Below are 22,585 nucleotides of genomic sequence, written 5' to 3'. Positions count from 1 at the left end.
CCCTGGGACGCTGAGACACAGGACCAGGTCCCCACAGCCACTGCCCCTCCCCCAGGCTCCAGCTCAGCTCCCGGAATCTGGAGCTAGGACACCCCCGCTGGTGTCCACCAGCAGGAAGGGGGCAGCCCATGAGAGAGGAGCCTGCAGCCAAGTTGTCCAAAAGCCACTAGGAGGCAGCCTCAGCGTGGGCAGGTTGGGGCCAGGTCACCTCTCACACCTTGCCGACACCAGCACCCAGCTAGAATCCAATGACAGAGGCCAGTGCCTTTTTGACAATCACTTTTTGACAGTGATTCTGCCCTCCCAGTTAGAGTAGATTTAAGCAACCAGGAATCACAGGAAGGAGCTGGTCCAAGAGCTCAGGACTATCATCCCACTTGTCAGATGGGGAAACTGAGAACCACGTTTCCTCTGAAAACTCAGAAGAGGAAAAGCTCCTGCTTGCTCTGCTCTAAACCCCTGTCCCCATCCAGACCACATCTTCCTCAGAGTCCTGCGAGCCTGCCCAGGCTTCCACTCCAACTGTGCTGAGGGCCTCTCCTCGCCTCTGACCAGCACCTGCAAGGTCCTGGAGCCCCGGGCTCCACCCTCCGGAACAGGCCTGGGGGGCCGTGGGGCACTCCCCACTGGCCAGGAGGGCCTCTGTGCTTGGCTGGCTGATCCCGCCTGTCACCTTCTACCCCCTACACACACACACACACACACACACACACACACACACACACAACCTGGCCCTCCTGGCAGCCCTCAATGCTTAATTTTGCTTTAAGCATGTCCAAGATAACGTGCACATCCCATGGAAGACCTGCACCCTGGGACATTGAGACCCTGGGCATCAGCTCTCCCACCCAAAGGGATTCTGCCACTTCCTAAGGACCACTGCGTTCTGGTCCTGGGACACCACGGTGAGAAGTTGAACATGGTCTCTGGTCTCCTCTCAGCTGCTCACTTTAGGATGAGAGGTACAAATCGTAAATGTGCACAGAAATAAAAAAAAAAAACAAGGTCATTTCAGCGAGTGGTAAGTGCTGTGAAGAAAAGAAACCTTGGGAGGACACAGCAGTGAGGGCTGGGGCTTGGGGAGGGTCTGCGGACGTGACAGCTGAGACAAGTTCTTCATATTTAGAGGGAGGGAACAGCAAACGCCCAGCGGTGGGAAGTAAGCTCGATGTGGCTGGAAGTGGAGGGAAGCAGCCAGGCACAGCAGGGAGCAGGAGGCTGCGGTGGGCTGGCGGTCATGCTCTGCCCGCGCTCTGCGCCAGCCCTGCCTGCCGCCTCCGTCCCAGATGCAGAAGGAGAGGCCTGGATGGGAACACTGGAGCCCATGCCTGCTGTGCTCTGGAACCCCCTGCGGAAATACAGATCCCTGGACCTCACCCCGGACCCATCCAGCAGTAAGTCCAAGGGCAAGACCCTGGGAATCTGTATTTTAACAAGTTCTCTAGATGACTCTGGGGCACAGCCAACTTTGGGAAACATCAGATGAATCAGAGGTTCTCAACCTGGTGTGGTCTCCAGTGTGGGCCTCGGGAAACTGTAGGCCAAATTGTGTGTTTAGGGGGACGCATTTCTCTGGATAGAGGCCCCTGGTTTCATCCCAGCATCACAGAGCCCCAGAGCCCCACACAATTAAGAACCTCTGACTCAAGAATAGCTGTAGTGTCTTGGCTAAAAAGGAATTAGGCCAAGGATGGAGGGCATGGCCACAAACTCCTTCAGTCCCCAGATGTATCCTTGTGTAAGTAGGGGGCATCTGTCGTTCTTATCTGACCAGCGTCTATTTCCCCTCTTACTGGGACAAGTCCCCGATGTTGACGAACCACCTACAATACAGTGATTGCTTTAATGGTCCCAATTCTTCACCCCTCCTGTATCCATGACCTTGGCCATTATAACTCTGTGGTGCCCCCCGACAGTGACTCCAGGCTCAGCTGCTTGATTTGCTTTGGCCAATGGGATATAAGTAAATGTGACGTAAGCAGAGGCTTGAAAAGCGCCTGCACAATTTGGCTTGCTCTGGCTTTTACATCTCTGACACCACCTGAGAATACGCCCAGGCCAGCCTGTTGAAGGACAAGAGGCACTTGGCCCACCTGCCTCCTTCACTCCAGCCAAGAGCCAGCGACCAGCACACGTCAGTTACCTAACATTTAGGCCCAACCTAAATGTGGACCCACAGACTCTTGAGCTAAGTAAATGCTTACAATTGTCTTCCCCTGAGGTTTTGCTGTTACACAGCATTGCTGAGGCAAGGGCCAACTGACATACCCCTCTTCCACTCTCAGGCCTCATGGCTTAGGGGGACCCATCCTCATCAACACCATCTACCCCTCTGGCTACACCCATCAGTTCAGTCCAAGTTGGTCCAATGAGAACCAGTTCTGGGACTTTTGTTTGGAACTTTGGGGAGGAGGATCTTTTTCCCCTGAAGTTACTGGAAGGACAGGAGGTAAGCTCAAAGTTTTGGGGGCTGACCACAGTGGGAGAGTGTACTTGAGAATAAAGCTAACCCAGAAGAAGGCAGAGCCAAGGGCTGGAAAGAGAAATTCCCAATAACACTGGGATCCAGCCATGACACAACCCTGGACTTTTCTTAGGAGACTTTCTATCAAGAGCGACCATAGGAGAGGAACCAAGATGGTGGAGTAGAAGGACGTGCTCTCACTCCCTCTTACGAGAGCACCAGAATCACAAGTAACTGCTGGACAATCATCAACAGGAAGACACTGGAACTCACCCAAAAAGATACCCCACATCCAAAGACAAAGGAGAAGCCACAATGAGACGGTAGGAGGGGTGCAATTACAGTAAAATCAAATCCCATAACTGCTGGGTGGGTGACTCACAGACTGGAGAACACTTATACCACAGAAGTCTACCCACTGGAGTGAAGGTTCTGAGCCCCACGTCAGGCTTCCCAACCTGGGGGTCCGGCAATGGGAGGAGGAATTCCTAGAGAATCAGACTTTGAAGCCTAGTGGGATTTGATTGCAGGACTTTGACAGGACTGGGGGAAACAGAGACTCCACTCTTGGAGGGCATACACAAAGTAGTGTGTGCATCAGTATCCAGGGGAAGGAGCAGTGACCCCACGGGAGACTGAACCAGACCTACCTGCTAGTGTTGGAGGGTCTCCTTCAGAGGCAGGGGGTGGCTGTGGCTCACCGTGAGGACAAGGACACTGGCAGCAGAAGTTCTGGGAAGTACTCCTTGGGGTGAACCCTCCCAGAGTCTGTCATTAGCCCCACCAAAGAGCCGGGTAGGCTCCAGTTCTGGGATGCCTCAGGCCAAACAACCAACAGGGAGAGAACCCAGCCCCACCCATCAGCAGTCAAGCAGATTAAAGTTTTACTGAGCTCTGCCCACCAGAGCAACACCCAGCTCTACCCACCACCAGTCCCTCCCATCAGGAAGCTTGCTTAAGCCTCTTAGATAGCCTCATCCACCAGAGGGCAGACAGCAGAAGCAAGAAGAAATACGATCCTGCAGCCTGTGGAACAAAAACCACATTCACAGAAACATAGAAAAGATGAAAAGGCAGAGGGCTATGTACCAGATGAAAGAACAAGATAAAACCCCAGAAAAACAATTAAATGAAGTGGAGATAGGCAACCTTCCAGAAAAAGAATTCAGAATAATGATAGTGAAGATGATCCAGGACATCAGAAAAGGAATGGAGGCAAAGATCGAGGAGATGCAAGAAATGTTTAACAAAGACCTGGAAGAATTAAAAGAACAGACAAACAGAGATGAACAATACAATAACTGAAGTGAAAACTATACTAGAAGGAATCAATAGCAGAATAACTGAGGCAGAAGAACGGATAAGTGACCTGGAAGACAGAATCGTGGAATTCACTGCTGCGGAACAGAATAAAGAAAAAAGAATGAAAAGAAATGAAGACAGCCTAAGAGACATCTGGGACAACATTAAACACAACAACATTCGCATTATAGGGCTCCCAGAAGGAGAAGAGAGAGAGAAAGGACCAGAGAAAATATTTGAAGAGATTATAGTCGAAAACGTCCCTAACATGGGAAAGGAAATAGCCACCCAAGTCCAGGAAGCGCAGCAAGTCCCATACAGGTTAAACCCAAGGAGAAACACACCGAGACACATAGTAATCAAACTGGCAAACATTAAAGACAAAGAAAAACTACTGAAAGCAGCAAGGGAAAAATGACAAATAACATACAAGGGAACTCCCATAAGGTTAACAGCTGATTTCTCAGCAGAAACTCTACAAGACAGAGGGAGTGGCATGATATACTTAAAGTGATGAAAGGGAAGAACCTACAACCAAGATTACTCTACCCAGCAAGGATCTCATTCAGATTCGATGGAGAAATCAAAAGCTTTACAGACAAGCAAAAGCTAAGAGAATTCAGCACCACCACCAAACCAGATCTACAACAAATGCTAAAGGAACTTCTCTAAGTGGGAAACACAAGAGAAGAAAAAGACCTACAAAAACAAACCCAAAACAATTAAGAAAATGGTAATAGGAACATACATATCGATAATTACCTTAAACATGAATGGATTAAATGCTCCAACCAAAAGACACAGGCTTGCTGAATGGATACAAAAACAAGACCCATCCATATGCTGTCTACAAGAGACCCACTTCAGACCTAGGGACACATACAGACTGAAAGTGAGGGGATGGAAAAAGATATTCCATGCCAATGGAAATCAAAAGAAAGCTGGGGGCTTCCCTGGTGGCGCAATGGTTGAGAGTCCGCCTGCTGATGCAGGGGACATGGGTTCATGCCCCAGTCCGGGAAGATCTCACATGCCGTGAAGTGGCTAGGCCCATGAGCCATGGCCGCTGAGCCTGCACATCCGGAGCCTGTGCTCCGCAACAGGAGAGGCCACAACGGTGAGAGGCCCGCGTGATGCAAAAAAAAAAAAAAAAGAAAGAAAGAAAGAAAAGAAAGCTGGAGTAGCAATACTCATATCAGATAAAATAGACTTTAAAATAAAGAATGTTACAAGAGACAAGGAAGGACACTACATAATGATCAAGGGATCAATCCAAGAAGAAGATATAACAATTATAAATATATATGCACCCAACATAGGAGCACCTCCATACATAAGGCAACTGCTAACAGTCCTAAAAGAGGAAATCGACAGTGACACAATAATAGTGGGGGACTTTAACACCTCACTTACACCAATGGACAGATCATCCAAAATGAAAATAAGTAAGGAAACAGAAGCTTTAAATGACACAATAGACCAGATAGATTTAATTGATATTTATAGGACATTCCATTCAAAAACAGCAGATTACACTTTCTTCTCAAGTGCCCACGGAACATTCTCCAGGATAGATCACATCTTGGGTCATAAATCAAGCCTCAGTAAATTTAAGAAAATTGAAATCATATCAAGCATCTTTTCTGACCACAACGCTATGAGATTAGAAATGAATTACAGGGGAAAAAACGTAAAAAACACAAACACATGGAGGCTAAACAATACGTTACTAAACAACCAAGAGATCACTGAAGAAATCAAAGAGGAAATTAAAAAATACCTACACACAAATGACAATGAAAACATGATGATCCAAAACCTATGGGATGCAGCAAAAGCAGTTCTAAGAGGGAATTTTACAGCTATACGAGCCTACCTCAAGAAACAAGAAAAATCTCAAATAAACAATCTAACCTTACACCTAAAGGAACTAGAGAAAGAAGAACAAACAAAACCCAAAGTTAGCAGAAGGAAAGAAATCATAAATATCAGAGCAGAAATAAATGAAATAGAAACAAAGAAAACAATAGCAAAGATCAATAAAACTAAAAGCTGGTTCTTTGAGAAGATAAACAAAATTGATAAACCATTAGCCAGACTCATCAAGAAAAAGAGGGAGAGGACTCAAATCAATAAAATTAGAAATGAAAAAGGAGAAGTTACAACAGACACCACAGAAATACAAAGCATCCTAAGAGACTACTACAAGCAACTCTATGCCAATAAAATGGACAACATGGAAGAAATGGACAAATTCTTAGAAAAGTATAACCTTCCAAGACTAAACCAGGAAGAAATAGAAAATATGAACAAACCAATCACAAGTAATGAAATTGAAACTGTGATTAAAAATCTCCCAACAAACAAAAGTCCAGGACCAGATGGCTTCACAGGTGAATTCTATCAAACATTTAGACAAGAGCTACCATCCATCCTTCTCAAACTCTTCCAAAAACTTGCGGAGGAAGGAACACTCCCAAACTCATTCTATGAGGCCACCATCACCCTGATACCAAAACGAGAAAAAGATACTACAAAAAAAAGAAAATTATAGACCAATATCACTGATGAATATAGATGCAAAAATCCTCAACAAAATACTAGCAAACAGAATCCAACAACACATTAAAAGGATCATATACCATGATCAAGTGGGATTTATCCCAGGGATGCAAGGATTCTTCAAAATACGCAAATCAACCCATGTGATACACCATATTAACAAACTGAAGAATAAAAACCATATGATCATCTCAATAGATGCAGAAAAAGCTTTTGACAAAATTCAACACCCATTTATGATAAAAACTCTCCAGAAAGTGGGCATAGAGGGAACCTACCTTAACATAATAAAGGCCATATACGATAAACCCACAGCCAACATCATTCTCAATGGTGAAAAACTGAAAGCATTTCCTCTAAGATCAGGAGCAAGACAAGGATGTCCACTCTCACCACTATTATTCAACATAGTTTTAGAAGTCCTAGCCACGGCAATCAGAGAAGAAAAAGAAATAAAAGGAATACAAATTGGAAAAGAAGAAGTAAAACTGTCACTGTTTGCAGATGACATGATACTATACATAGAGAATCCTAAAAATGCCACCGGAAAACTACTAGAGCTAATCAATGAATTTGGTAAAGTTGCAGGATACAAAGTTAATGCACAGAAATCTCTTGCATTCCTATATGCTAATGATGAAAAGTCTGAAAGAGAAATTAAGGAAACACTCCCATTTACCACTGCAACAAAAAGAATAAAATACCTAGGAATAAACCTACCTAGGGAGACAAAAGACCTGTATGCAGAAAACTATAAGACACTGATGAAAGAAATTAAAGATGATAGCAACAGATGGAGAGATATACCACATTCTTGGATTGGAAGAATCAATACTGTGAAAATGACTATACTACCCAAAGCAATCTACAGATTCAATGCAATTGCTATCAAATTACCAATGGCATTTTTAAGGAACTAGAACAAAAAGTCTTAAAATCTGTATGGAGACACAAAAGACCCCAAATAGCCAAAGCAGTCTTGAGGGAAAAAAACTGAGCTGGAGGAATCAGACTCCCTGACTTCAGACTATACTACAAAGCTAAAGTAATCAAGACAATATGGTACTGGCACAAAAACAGAAACATAGATCAATGGAACAAGATAGAAAGCCCAGAGATAAACCCATGCACCTGTGGTCAACTAATCTATGACAAAGGAGGCAAGGATATACAATGGAGAAAAGACCGTCTCTTCAATAAGTGGTGCTGGGAAAACTGGACAGCTACATGTAAAAGAATGAAATTAGAACACTCCCTAACACCATACACAAAAATAAACTCAAAATGGGTTTGAGACCTAAATGTAAGACCGGACACTATAAAACTTTTAGAGGAAAACATAGGAAGAACACTCTTTGACATAAATCGCAGCAAGATCTTTTTTGATCCACCTCCTAGAGTAATGGAAATAAAAACAAAAGTAAACAAATGGGACCTAGTGAAATTTCAAAGCCTTTGCACAGCAAAGGAAACCATAAACAAGATGAAAAGACAACCCTCAGAATGGGAGAAAATATTTGCAAACGAATCAACAGACAAAGGATTAATCTCCAAAATATATAAACAGCTCATGCAGCTCAATATTAAATAAACAAACAACCCAATCCAAAAATGGGCAGAAGACCTAAATAGACATTTCTCCAAAGAAGACATACAGATGGCCAAGAAGCACATGAAAGAAAAGCTGCTCAACATCATTAATTATTAGAGAAATGCAAGTCAAAACTACAATGAGGTATCACCTCACACCAGTTAGAATGGGCATCATCAGAAAATCTACAAACAACAAATGCTGGAGAGGGTGTGGAGAAAAGGGAACCCTCTTGCACTGTTGGGGGGAATGTAAATTGATACAGCCACTATGGAGAACAGTATGGAGGTTCCTTAAAAAACTAAAAATAGAATTACCATATGATCCAGCAATCCCACTACTGGGCATATACCCAAAGAAAACCATAATTCAAAAAGACACATGCACCCCAATGTTCATTGCAGCACTATTTACAATAGCCAGGTCATGGAAGCAACCTAAATGCCCATCAATAGATGAATGGATAAAGAAGATGTAGTACAGGGGCTTCCCTGGTGGCGCAGTGGTTGAGAGTCTGTCTGCCAATGCAGCGGACATGGGTTCGTGCCCTGGTCTGGGAAGATCCCACGTGCCGCGGAGCGGCTGGGCCCGTGAGCCATGGCCGCTGAGCCTGCGCGTCCGGAGCCTGTGCTCCGCAACGGTAGAGGCCACAACAGTGAGAGGCCCACGTACCGCAAAAAAAAAAAAAAAAAAAAAAAAGATGTAGTACATATGGAATATTACTCAGCTATAAAAAAGAATGAAATTGGGTCATTTGTTGAGACGTGGATGGTTCTAGAGACCATCATACAGAGTGAAGTAAGTCAGAAAGAGAAAAACAAATATCGTATATTAACGCATGTATGTGGAACCTAGAAAAATGGTACAGATTAACCGGTTTGCAGAGCAGAAGTTGAGACACAGATGTAGAGAACAAACGTATGGACACCAAGTGGGGAAAGCCACGGGGGGGTGGGGATGGTGGTGTGATGAACTGGGTGATTGGGATTGACATGTATACACTGATGTGTATAAAATTGATGACTAATAAGAACCTGCTGTATTAAAAAATAAAAAAAAAAAAGAGTGACCATAAATTGTTTGTTTGTTTGTTTTCTTACGCCCATTTCAGGTGAGTTTCCCTCACTTTCAGTGAGTCCTGGTGTCCTGCCTAACAGGGTCGACTCCTTTGGGGATGTCTGCCCAAGCCCCTACCTATTCCCCTGGCTTCCCCTTCCCTCTATCCACAGGATGGAGCTGTGTAATCCTACATCTCCACTCCCAGAACAGAGCAGACTGGACCAGCCATCATGGCCACCAGCACCACACTGTCCAATCAGACTGTCTCTCAAGACCATGAACCAATAACCATGGAAACAAGGAGCTGGGACTCCAATCACATGAACAACAGAGCTCTGGCCTAGAAGTTGCGAACTGGCAGGACAGGGTCTGCTCACCCCTCATAAGTGTTGGCTTTGGGCCTGCAGAGCGGGCTTCTTATTTTTAATTGAATTCATTGCCAAATTTCAACCATCAAAAAGTTTGGTATATATGTCAAAACAAAATTTGAGAAATTACACTTGAAATATTTTCAATTTTTCAAAAATTTTAAATAAAAGCAAGCTAATATACCTCAACAACTTAGCTAAATTTTTTAAAATGTAACATCTACAATTTTTAATATAAGTAAGTTTCCGTTCATCTATTTCCATGATTTAATAAAACTATATTATTTCAATTGCTCTTATAATAACCATTCATCTACAAATGTATTATTTTATTAATAAATATCCATCTCCTGTTAATGTTTTCCTAACAGAGAAAGAATAAAACAAATAAAAGTGGCAGGTATCAATTCTTACTAAAAAAAAGAGGTTTGGTATAAAAACCTAGAGTGTTGACAAAATGGACAACTTGGCACCACATGGGCTCCCCTCCCCCAATGATAATGGTCACCTGGAGCTGAACAGTAGCTGCTGCTTTAGGCCAGGCAGCCGCTCCCGGTTCCCCACAGTCCCCTCCACTCCCTGTATGTTTACTCTCTTTGGTTTCCAATCTGGTCCCTGTAGGATTTTAGTTGGTGGCTCTAGACCTGAGGGAGGACTCATCAACTCTGGCCTCCAGGAGCCCAGGAGGTCCCGGCTCTGACCTCCGAGGCCTTTGCCTGGATTCTGTAGGCAGCAGCAGCATCCTTCTTTAAAACTCCCCTTTATCCTTAAGTGGCCTGAGTCTGCTTCTATCACTTGGGACCAGAAGAGCTTAACCACCACGGATGGTCCCACAGGCAGCACAGAGGCCCGAGGTCACAGCATTCCTGCAAGATGGTTCTGAGTCTGGTACCCCAGCATTTAAACAGGGAGGATGACCACAGTGAACCCCCTCAGCCCTTCACAGCAGCCCACTAAATACCTCTTCTTGGGAGCAGAACAGGGGAGGGAAGAGGGCAGAAAGAACATCTGACAAGTCCATGGGAATGATGGGCACAGAGCTTGGGGCCTCTCACTGCACACACAAGTCCTGAGAAGGTCCTAGAAGCCCAAATGCTTTCAACAAGTATTCACCAAACCCTTACTCAATGCCAGCTCATCTAGTTTCTGGGATATGGCATTACGTGAAATGGACCAAGTCCTGCCACCATGGAGCTAGCATCCATGCAGGGCAGAGACATAATAAAGAAGACAAGTGAAAAACAGAAACAGAGTCACAGGTATAGAAAACAAACTTATGGTCACCAAGGGGGAAAGGGGGGCAGGGATAAATTGGGAGATTGGGATTGACATATACACACTACTATATATAAAATAGATAACTAATAAGGACCTACGGTTTAGCACAGGAACTCTACTCAGTACTCTGTAATGGCCTATATGGGAAAAGAATCTTAAAAAGAGTAGATATATGTATATGTATAACTGATTCACTTTGCTGTAGAGCAGAAACTAGCACAACATTGTAAATCAACTATACTCCAATAAAAAAATTTTTAATTTTTTTTAATGAAAGAAAGACGATAAATGAGTGTGATATGTAGTGGGTAAGACAATAATCAGAGTGATGGGGGAATAAGGAGGGAGGGAGAAGTACTTGGGGGTGGTGAGGTCACTGATATACATCGTGTGGTCTGGGAAGGTCTCACTGAGAAGAGGACATTTGAGCAGAGACCTGCCTGAGAAGGGAGGGAGCTGGCAGACATCTGGGAGAAGAGTTCCCACACAGAAGGAACAGCAAGTGCAAAGGCCCTGAGGCAGGAGGTCTTGGCCTGTTCAAGGACCAGCAAGGAGGCTGGTATGACTGGACCAGAGCAGTTGCGGGGAGAGATGGTCAGAGAGGCAATAGGGGCCAATTTCAAAGGGCCCACAGGCTTTGGAGGATGTTTGGCTGTAACTGAGCGAGATGGGATGCACAGGAGGGCCCTGAGCAGTGGAGGGAAGTGACTTGACTCGGATTTAACAGGATTCCTCTGGCTGCTGGGTGGAGAACAGATGGTGGGGGCCAAGGGCAGGAGCAGGGAGCCCAGGGAGGGGCTACTGCCCTAGTCCAGGGGAGAGGCACCAGGGGCCCGGCCAGGGCAGAGCTGGAGGAACGTGATCAGGCAGGGGCTGGATTCTGACTGAAGAGCTGGCAGGATTCACCCATGGATGAGACGTGGGATGTGGGAGCAAGAGGCACCAAGGAGGACCCCAAGGCTTGGGTCCTGAGCGCCTGGAAGGTGGCAAAGTTTACCTCAGTAGTGAGGAGGGGCGGGCGATGGACTCCCAGAAGGGGCAGCTGCCACTCGCACAGGAACCTGGGCCCAGCGCTGATGGATCTGCCAGGTTTTTGAGAAAAGCCATAAATCCAGATGTTTCTGTGAAATGTCTCAATTTTCAAATATTGGCAACTTATTCAAAGATGCTGAAGACACTGCAGGGCCAAACAAACAGACGGACAGTTTGGACCTGACCCGATGGCCATGGGTCTGCAGCCTCTGACACGAGGTCAGGTCACCGAAAGCTCCATTATTGAGTGATTGCTGTGTACCAGCCAAGCATCCACATTATCTGCTTTAACTCCAAGGACACTATCATGAGGCAGATATCATCGTCCTCTTGTCCCAGCCAAGGAAACTGAGGTCCAGAGAGGGCAAGCCCCTGCTAGAGGTCACACAGCAGGTGAGTGGTGGCATGGGGGCTGGAGCCTGAACTGTCTGACCACAAGGCCTGTGGTCATGGGGGGCTCTGCCGCCTCCATCAACCAGACAAAAAACAAAACCAAACCCTCATTTTACACATAAGGAAAGAAAAGGCCACAGAGAGAGGGAGTGTGACTTGTTTAAAGTCACTCAGCAAGTTGGCACTGGAGGCTGCACTTGAACCCAGGGTTCAAGACACCTGGTGTAGCGCCCTTCTCAATGAGGCCTCTTGGAGGTGCCTGGGGAGGCTGCATGAACTGGGTTGGGGGGACGGGGTGCAGCACAGCACCGCAGGCAAGAGCCAGGCTCTGGAGCCTTCTGCATATCACAACTCTGCCATTTGGAAGCTGTGTGACCTTGAACAAGTCACTTCACCTCTCTGTGCTTCGGTTTCCTCATCGGGTGTAACCATGGCACCTACCTCGTAGGGCTGTTATGGGAACAAAAGGAAGTAACACTTTTGGGGGCTCAAGCCATGCCCTTCAAAGTCCAACTCTTCATGTATCAGCTGCTCCTGGCCTGTCTAATATTACACCAACGTATTCCCAAGCGCCGCAAGTCCCCAGGTTGGGGACATCACGTACGTCCTCATACTTGTGAAAATGTAGCAGCATGATATAAGGGACGGACAGAAGAGCTGGGGGTTTCTGTAGAAATGAAGGGGAAGCAAGAAAGCCAGGGGGGTGGCAGGGGTCTTCTCCTGAGGGGCTATGGGCCCGCCCCACACTCATGCGTGTGTGTGTGCATGTGTGTGTGTGTGTGTGTAAGGAGGGGTAGATGTAGCAGAAGCCTCAGCGGAAGGGGAGGGGTCCCCGGCCGGGCCCCCTGCTGCCCTGCAGCATAAGAAGACACTTAGAGCCTGGCAGAGAACCAGACACAAAGAACAACAGGCATAACAACCAACATCTGTCCCACAAATGTTGACTGAACACCCACTGCTGCCAGTGTCCTGAGCACTGGGGAGCCAGCCGTGAAACAACACAAACTCAACCTCCATCTACCTTCACGGAGCTGGTGGACCACACACAAAACAAATGAGGAACACTGAGGAAAAGTCAGTGGTGGCAAATGCTAGCAGAAAAATCAAGCAGCAGAAGTGTGGGGAGATCAATATTGAATGGGGTGCTGGGAAAGAGCTGACTTCAAGAAGTTTCCAGAAACAGTCTTTTGGCCAACTGGGGGAAGAGCATTCCAGGCAGAGGGACAGGCAGTGCAAAGGCACTGAGGTGGAGTGTGCTTGGTGTCAGGAGCCAGTGTGGCAGAAGCCAGTGACCAGGCGGGAGAAGGAGAGGACCCCAGAGGGGCAGAGAGGCCATGTAGCCGGGGAGGGGCTGAGGGCCACCTTCACGCAGGGCCTCAAGCTTTGGGGAGGATGTGGCTTTGACTCTAAGTGGGGGGGAGGGGCAGTTGTCAGAGGGGGGCTGTGCAAAGGGGAGACAGGATCTGATGATTACTCAGATGCAGGGTGGACAGGGGACTGGCAGGGGTGGGGGCAATGGTGGAAGCGGGGAGGCTGCTGCAGAAGTCCACAGGAGAGACGTGGGTGGCTCAGACAGGTGGCAGCCCAGAGGTGACCAGGTGCACTCATACATCCAACAGGTACCCGGCACTTCCCTGCACTATTTCACTGAATCCTTGCACCATAAGCAGCTGCTAGTTGCTCTGATCTCCCTAACCCCATTCTACAGGGCAGCAAACTGAGGCCCTCGCCCAAACCACATTGCTAAAAAGAGGCAGCACGTGGCATCCATCCTTCACAAGAGAGAGTGGGCACTGTCCCACCCATGACAGGGAGAGAGTGGGTCTAGAGTCGGGACACCAAACGTCCAGCTCCTCCTCCCCCTGACTGGTCTCTCCCTTCTCTCTGGCCGCCCCAATCCCACTTCCCGCCGGCCACCCTCACAAGCCCTCCTAGACCCTGCCACCCCATCAAGCCTCCGGAGCCACCCATTTCCTGAGGTTCAAACACACACTCCCTGAGACTGAAGTCCAACATCACCTGTGCTCCCAGTCAGCATAGCCACCTGCCTGCCATCCCCACCTGCCCGTCTCCAGACCTTCACTCGTGACCCTCCAGGTCTTTCTCTGCTGCCCCTCCAACCCCAGTGCTTGCGCCTGCACCCACCCGAGCCTTCTGAGCATCTAATCCAGAAGAGAAATGCAATCTGCGTGAAGGGCTTGGGGTAATTCTGTGTCGAGGCCACACTTCTCTTTCTGTTTGTTGAAGGAGACTGATGCTCCTTCTTGGAGGAAGGAGAAAAGCTTCCTTTGTGCCGGGTCTGGGGAAATTGTGTCTGTTTAGGACAGGCTGCAGTTTTCTTTGTGAACGCCGTAGATTTTTCGTGTGGGAAAGGGTTTATTAGATTTCCCTGTGGCTGCCCAGAATGGGAAGAGGTTTTTCTGAGCACAGAAAGAAATTACCAAACAGGCGTTTGAGAGGAAGGAACATTTAGCAGCTGCTTCTCACGGAGAGGTTAGGATTTCGTGGTTGGTGTTTTCATTGGAGTGAACATAAAATGCAGAGAAAGGAAGAAAGCCTTCCCTGTAGTTTCATGGGTGTGAGGGAAGGAAGTTGGTCCTTGATGTTCTGGCGGGGAGGGCAGGATTTTGTTCGGGGGGGAGGGCTGTTGGGGTGGGTTTTTTTTTTTTCTCTTCAAGTAGAAAATAAATTTTAAAATGGTCGCAGAACCCATAAGAAAGGTTGTCATAGCAACAAAAGTTTGAGGCCAGGTACCTCCTGACACCCTTTCAGTACCGTGACCGTGGAGGGGCAGGATTTGGGCACTGTAGGATCAGTGGGGGAAACCATCCAAAGCTTGGCTCAGATCTCCCAAATTTCTCACCAGCACTGACAGGCTGATAACTATTTTCCAAGCTCCCAGGGAGGAAAATTGTGATTTTCTGGGAGGGGCGATCTCTAGCCAACAGTGATCAAGAGGAAAGAGAAAACTGTGGGTTTGGTTTATTTACCCAACAAACTAACCATCAATGTTTTTACTAACCAAGGACTGGGGGTGAGGGTCTTATGCTGAGCCCCCCAGATCACGCCTTTCTCTGACCTCCAACTGCACCATTCTCTTCCCTGATCACTTCATTTTGATTCCTTTGTGCCCCATGAAGACAATTCAGGACCCCTCATCAGCTGTGAGGCCAGACGAAAACCTCTCTTAGCTTCAAATTCCTCATCTGAAAAATGGGCACCACAGAAGTGCCTGCCACAAGGGTGTTGGCAAGGATTCAACAAGATCTGGCCGGTGAGAAGTTTTAACAATGTCTGGTACACATGAAGGGCTCAATAAATGTGAGCTAGCATTGTTTTTAATTAACAAATTTTTAATGCTTAGCTTTAAACATTCTGTATCAAGCCCTGGAGGAGCTACACAGACAAGCTACAGGGAAATAACTGCAAGAGTTGGGGGGCGTGACCTTCAGGAAGAAGCTAGGAGAGACCTCAAACAATTGAGAGGCTCAGCTGGCCAGTTGAGGGCCCAGGCACTCCATGGGGCAGAGACAGGACAACTCCGCTGCAGGACAGAGCATGGTATTTAAGTGTGTACATAAAGGAAAGGGCAGGGAGTCTGCGTTTTTACATGAAGGAGAAACTTGGTGAGAGGCGGAGGTGAGGTGGGGGGACCCTACCCCAAGGGGTGCATATATTTCCCAGGACGAGGCATTCCGAGGCCTCCATGGGAGAGGATTGGGCTGAGCGGAAAGCAGGGAATTTTAGCCAAGATGTCTTTTAAGGTTAATTATTATTAAATCATTAAATTATTATTATTATTACATCCCAGAGTAAAAATTCAAGTACTGAGTGCACACCAGAAGTGAGTCTGATGGGGTGAAACTGGTCAGGGGTGGGACCCTATTCAGAGTATCTTTGGCAGACAGCCGGCATCAAGCAGGTGGTCCCAGAAAAGTTCAGTGGGGCACCCCTACAGGCAAGACAGAGCAGGCAGCACCCCGGGAAACCTCTGGTTCATGGTCCCGAAGCCTCATCCAACATTTATCCTGCAAATAGGTATTGAAGACCTTCTATGCCCTAGACAGTACCCAGAGACTGGGCATGGCAATGAACAAGACGGCTGGGACCCTGCCCTCATGGAGTGACGTCCTATGGGTAAGGGGGACAAGGAGCTGGTGACCAAAGGCATGCCCCCAGAAAACTTCAGGTGTGCCAAGTGTGATGGGGGAGATAAAAATGGTGATGAGATACAAAGATGGGGAGACCCTGCCTCCAGAGGGGGACAGGGAGATCTTCTCTCGAAGGGACTCGGCCTGGGAAGGCGGGTCAGGAAGTCCCATTGGAGCTCAGGAGGAGCCAGCCAGGGAAGATGTGGGGAAGGGCATTCCAGGCAGAGGCAGGCAGCAGCCTCCCCGGGTTTATTTCACACCTTCCTCCCTCTGTCCTTTAAACCAGTCAGGCCAACGCCGTATTCAGGGCAAACTAGCGGTTGTGGCCCACTCCTGTCTACATGAGACTACACACAGAGCCCACGCTGACATCAAAGTGCTAGGCAGGCACGGGGAGTTTTAACCTTGGGCAAAGAGGTCAATTCAACTCAAGAGGGTCCCCAGACTTGGACTCGGAGCAACATCGTCTGGGAGGTACCGGGTGGTGTGGACCAGCATCCTCAGCATGTGGTACAACCACTGCCAGGCAGCTTTCCCCTGAGCCCTGCCCTAGCCTCAATGCCTGCCTCGGGGACACTTACTCCGACCCTGGCTGCCTCCGGCGGCGGGTCCAGGAAAGGGTGCGAGGCCGAGGGAACAGTTTGATCTGCCTTCTGAAGAGTGCCCCCCCCCACCCCGCGCCCCAATTCTGATCCGAGCCTCGCCGAGCTGTCCCGCTTTCCCGCCGCATATTCTCCCGGGCGGGGGCCGGGACGCGAAGGGCTCCCTGCCGGGAACCCACCGGACTGCCCCCACTCCTTACTCCCGTGCTGCCCAAACCCGGTCCGGGAGCGGTTTAGTGCGGGCTGGGGATGGGGGTGGAAGAACGAGCCCCTCGGCTTCTGGCTCTGTGGAGCTGCGGTGGAAGGGGCGGCTGACAGCAACAGTCCGTGCGCCAACACCACCGCCACCCCAGGCGGGAAGGGATGGATGGGAGTAGCCAGTGCCCCGCGAAAGGAAGAGGGGGAAGGGGCGAGCATGGAGATGAGTTCTGGCTCGGAAAGGAACGGGGTGGGTGCCGGGAGACGCGCCTCTCCAAGGCGCGGCGACGTCCCCACAGGCGCCTGGTGCTCGCAAGGGGCACGAGCTCTGCCCGAACCTTGAAACGGCGGAGCGTCCCGAACGCCATCATTCGACACCCCCGGACCTGCCCACCGCGCTCCCCGCCCCCGAACGTTCGGCCGAGCCTGCGGAGCGCGGGGCACGGCGTCCCGGCGGTGGCGCGGGCCCCCGGCCCGGGCGCGAGGAGGGAGCGCGGGTTCGGGTCTGGGGCGCCGGGGCCGCGCAGCCCGGGGGAGCCAGGAGCGGAGCCCCGGGGCGCCGCCGCTCACTCACCAAGCCCGCCGAGCTCCTCCTCGCACGAGTACCAGATGCCGGTGTGGAAATTCCTGAAGAGGAAGCGGTCGTCGCCCGTCTCCCAGCTGTAGAGCGCGACGCCAGGGGGGCCGTTCCCCGCGGCGGCGGCGGCGGCGGCGGCAGCGGCGGCGGCGGCGGGGGCGGCGGTGCCGTTGGCAGTGGCGTTGGCGCCCGAGTTGGGGCAGTTGGCGCTCCCGCCCTGGCCGCAGACCGGTTTGGGCACCCGCTGCGTGCCCTGGCACCAGTGAGTGGTGAGGAAGGCGGTGGTAGCGAAGAGCAGCGCCAGCAGGTTCAGGGCCACGGCCAGGAGCGCTCGGCCGCGGCGATTCGTCTTCATGCCGCCCGCGCCGCCGGGACCGCGCCGCCGGGGAGCTCCGCGCGCGAAGTTGGCAGCCGGCGCCCCGCGTCAGCGGCCGCTGCCCGCCGCGCCCCGGGGCTCGGGCGCCTGCGATGGGCGGCGGCGGACGCGGCGCTGGCCCATGCCCCCGCCCCCGGGGTGGGGGCGCGGCGCACGGGGGGCGCGGGGGGCGGGCGGTGGCGGAGCGGCTCCTGCGCGCCCGGAGCCCGGAGCGCGAGTGCACCTCGGCGAGGAGCCGCTGGCGCCTGGCAGCGGCCACGGCGCAGGGACGCGCGCCCCTCCGTGGGGAGACACCTGCAGGCGGCCGGCGACACTGTTCTGGTTCCCGCCCTCACTGGGAGAGGGGGCGCCCCACGCCGGGCGCTGGCGGGGGCCCGGCAGAGAAGGGCGCCCCCTAAAGAGACCCGCACCCGAGTGGAGAGTCTGAGAAGCAAAGAGAGTGCCAGAAGGCGCTCTCGGAGAAAGAGGCTTCCCACCAGGGACGTGAGGCAACAAAACCAGCCGGGAGGGGTCATCTCACACGGGAACCAGAGAAGTCCCGCCCTCTGAAGAGAAGGGCAGAGCCTGCCGGGGCTCCCCCACGAGGAGCATGGACCCGCAGCACCCTCCCCCGGAGGCCCGGTAGGGAGCCCGAAGAAGGAGCCCCAAAGAGTCTGAGCTGCAGAGTTGAGTTTTTTGGGCCTCCCACACCCAAGAAGCAGCAGGGCCCACTGAAAAGGATGCCTCATGACTGATCCTGGAGTTGCAGGACCTGTCAGGAGGGGTACCTCACCAGAAATGCGGGGTTGTAGAGTCTAAAGGGCTTGTGTTTCCCCTGGGGGTCTCCCAGGGAGATTTGGGCTGTGTGAACCAACAGGACAGGCTCCCCTGGCAGGATGTAGCTGCAGTCACCCGGGCTCCTTATCATGGCATGGTACAGCACGAAGGGTGGCAAAGAAGTGTGCCACACAGGATGCCAAGTGTTGGATATGACGAATGGGACTTCCCCATGCAGGCATCCCCACCCACCTGAGATCCTTAGCAGTAGGACCCAAGGAGGTACCACACCAGACACAAAGTTGTTGCAGTTATCAGGCAGGGGTGCCCTACAGAGGCTGACAACCCAGAATCTCCAAGGTGGGGGGTGGGAACAGAAAGGTCAAGAATACTGACTTTGGGGTCAGGCGACCCTGGGGCTTGACCAGCTGTGGGCTTTGAACAAGTTATTGTACCAAACCTTTCTGGGTCTCAGTTCCATATCTACAAAAGAGAGGAGGAATATTGGGCTGTCGGAATGAGCTCACACCTGCAAAAAGCACTTGGTACATAGTAGGTGCTCAATAAACACTGGCCATCATTATTATTATTATTAACATCTGAACCAAGATCAGAGGACTAAATTCGCACAGACCTTTTCAGGATCTCTTGTGCAAGGTGGGATTGCCCAACTATGAACTCTCCATCCCCACCTCTGCTCTAAAATAACCATGTCCCCTGAAGCCCCGTCACACTGCAAAGCAGAGGGTGCCCGGATACCCAGGATGTGCAACAGTTAATTGCATGTTGATTACAAGAGCTCATCTGAATTCTGCCCAAGCTGAGAAATGCTCCAACAACCCCCTGCTCGTGGAGTGGCAGCGCTTGCAGAATTCAAGGTTAACGGATTATGAATTGCCTTACTCTAGTGGGTGAGCCTGTGCTCCCTGGCAGCTGCTGCTACTTTGCCTGGGGGTAGGTGAGAATAATTGTGGGCAGCGTTCCTGGCAGGAACCCATATGAAGGATGGCCAAGGGTCTCCAGACTTGTTCATTAGATCCCTTTTCTGGCCCTAGGCAAGGCGTCCCCAGCTATTTTGAGGAGGACCTCCATTCAGTATTGAGGGTATTGGTTGAGAGAGAAAATACATCATGGCCAAACAGCTGAAAAGAATTCAGTGACACTTTTAAACGGCCTAGCAATATTCATCGGAGGAGTATCTGTACACATTTGAAAACCAGTCCCTCAGAAGTTGGCTTGAGACGGTGGTTCATGTGCATGTGTGTAGCACTCAGGGACCTACAGGCTGGGAACCCTGTCCTGGGCATTCAAAGCCGGGAGAGCCCAAGTGACATATGTCTCAGGGACCACACTCTCTTAAGTACCCAGAGGAAGCACAGAGGGGTTTGAAATTTCCATCTAAGACACTCTTCCACTCTCTGAGTGCCCATTGGATGCTCAGCACCAGAGAGAAAAGAGCATGAGCAGCATTAATAAGTACGTTGTAGAGTCGGCAGGTGTTAAGAGCCAGGGAGAACAATAAAGCAGGGAGGAGGATAGAAGTGAGGGTAGCAGACTGTGATTTTAAATCAGGGCTTCAAGGAGATCTCACTGGGAAGTTGACATTGGAGCAAAGGCTTGAAGGAGGGTGGGAGCAGGCCATGGAGTTATCCCAGGAAAGGAGGTTCCAGGAAGAGGGAGCAGCCAGTGCAAAGGCCCTGAGGTAGGGGATAACTGAGAAAGCAGCGTGGCTGGAGATGAGTGAGCAGGGAGAGTAGAGAGGTGTTGGGGGGAGGGGACAGGTCCTGGTGTGTGGAGTCAGTTACAAGGACTCCAGCATTTACTCTGAGTTGGGTGGGAGCCTGGGGAGGTTCTGAGTAGAGGAGAGACATATCTGACTTGGAGTATAACAGGACCACTCTAGATGCTGAATTAAGAAGGGGGAAACAGAGACCAGCTGGGGGCTAGTGAGTGAATCCGTGCAAGTAATGCCAGCGGCTCAGACCAGGGTGGTTGCAACGAGGTTCTGCATCTGTGTCAATTTTCAAAAGCAGGTCGAGCAGGATCTGAGGTGGGATGTGTAAGATGCCTTTGAGGTGTTTGGCAGGAGCTCCTGCAAGGACAGAGCTGCCCTGTGCTGAGCTGGAGCCGGTGGGGTCGGGGCACGGGGAAGCTCCAGAGTTCTGACTGATGTTGCCCTGGACCTTGTACTCAAAGTGAGGATAAGGACGAGGGGGTGGAGATTGTGCCACCAGAGGGAGCCACTGCATGTGTCTACACACCCTTCCGGAACCGAATCCAAACTCATGAGCAAGCCCCTTGGATAGGATACCTATTTTTATCCTCAAATAATGTTACAGTTGCCTTGGGTGTGGACAAGTGTTAAAGAAAAATTATTCATGACACTTGTTAAGACAGTAAGGCAGCCTTTATTCAGGGACCACTGCAAAAGGAGTTTTGCCACAGGAGAGAGATTGGGCTGAACTCTGAACACAGGGACAACAGGGGATTTATAGCCACGGAGCAGGGGGGCGGTCAGTGGACGGAGGAAACCTCAGGGCTGGGGGGATTCTGGCTAAAGTGACTTGACAGGATTCCTGCTAAAGGCGGCCAGGCAGGATAAGCTGTCTGGAGTGGGGAATGAGGAACTTGATTGGCTTTCAAGGATGAGGGATTCTTGCTAAACTGAGCCTGTAGGATTCTTGCTAAAACTGGAGTAAGCCGGCCAAGGACAGAGCCCAAGGTCAGGGCCTAGTTGAGAAGAAGGCTCAGAGGAGCCCGACTAAGGTTTGGTCAAGGAGGGTCTTTGTCTGGGGTGGGGCTGGGGTGGGGAGGGAGCTTGTTTAGGAGGCCAGAAATGTGGGCCCAAGCCCCTGTCCCCTCCTCTTCAGACACTGTCAAAGGCCAAGGCCTCCTGTCTCCCGACCGGGGATTGAACCCCGGCTACGGCAGTGAACGCACCAAGTCCTAACCACTGGACCACCAGGGAATTTCCCCCCAATGCCTCTGCTTAACCTACTCAAGTACTGCCCTCTGCCGGCCCCAGGACAAGGTCTAGATGTCCCAGTTTGCCTTTCCAGGTCCTGTACGGCTGGCCCTGCCCACATCTCAGCCCCTCCCATGCCCCCCCCACACACACCAAGCCGCTTTGCGCTTCCTGATAACAGTCCCCCAGGCCTCGCCCGCCTCCCTCCCTCCCCCTCCCTCTGCCTGGATGCCCTTGCTGTGCTGATCCTGTGCCTTCTTCAAAGTGCTGGTCACACATCGCTCCACGCACGGCAGCGCCTTCCTTGGCTCTGTCCTCCTCCGTCTGGCCCTTCCTCACCCCTCCTCTGAGCTGTGATGTCTGTGTTCACGCTTGTCTCCCCCACGGGCCTGGGGGGCCCTCAAGGTCACCTCCACCGGCAGCCTGCAGGCCAAGTTTGGCCCATGAGCATATTTTGTTTGGCCTGGTTAGAGTTGGCCTCCACAGGGTGCTAAATTTTCATGAGTTGCCAACATTCAATAATCATGATTTCACATAAAAATCTAGACTTTCAGCTTCTCTGGCAAGATCAAGATACCTGCCGACACTGGGCCTGCATTTTTGCCTGGCAACCATTGCCAAAGTTCCCCGTAAAGCGGATCACAAGGGACCACAGTCCCACTGGGCCCTTCCATCGTTAAGGATACCTGTGGGGAGCCCCTGGGGGCATTTGAATTTGAGAACCTGGAATCAAGGCCCCAAACATTTTTGATAACACCATTTAGCACGTCTGTGGTGCTAAAAGTCAGGGTGATGGTTAGTCTCGAGGTGGCATAGTGACCGAAAGGGGCCCCTGGGGGTGGGGCTTCTGGGGGCTGGTCACATAGGTGTGTGCACTTTATGAAAACTCATTGAGCCATACAGTTGGGAAC

General features: G+C 50.5%; 1 protein-coding gene across 5 annotated transcripts in view; it reads right to left on the bottom strand.

Moving 5' to 3' along the window:
* GSG1L (GSG1 like) overlaps nt 1-17,932 on the bottom strand; it is a gene marked incomplete at its 5' end in the record, with an annotated part of 224,864 nt that extends 206,932 nt beyond the window's left edge. For all 5 annotated transcript variants that reach the window (XM_082644048.1, XM_082644049.1, XM_082644052.1 and 2 more), the window contains one exon: nt 17,575-17,932. In XM_082644048.1, coding sequence (XP_082500174.1) covers nt 17,575-17,932 — 358 coding nt within the window. The remainder of the gene's footprint in view (nt 1-17,574) is intronic.
* Between the last annotated feature and the right edge of the window lie 4,653 nt (nt 17,933-22,585).

The sequence above is a fragment of the Mesoplodon mirus genome, assembly GCF_964341445.2.
Source record: "Mesoplodon mirus genome assembly, chromosome: 15".
NCBI classification, from domain to species: domain Eukaryota; kingdom Metazoa; phylum Chordata; class Mammalia; order Artiodactyla; family Ziphiidae; genus Mesoplodon; species Mesoplodon mirus.
Note: the sequence above shows the minus strand (reverse complement) of the source record. Positions and strands in the feature narration are given on the sequence as shown.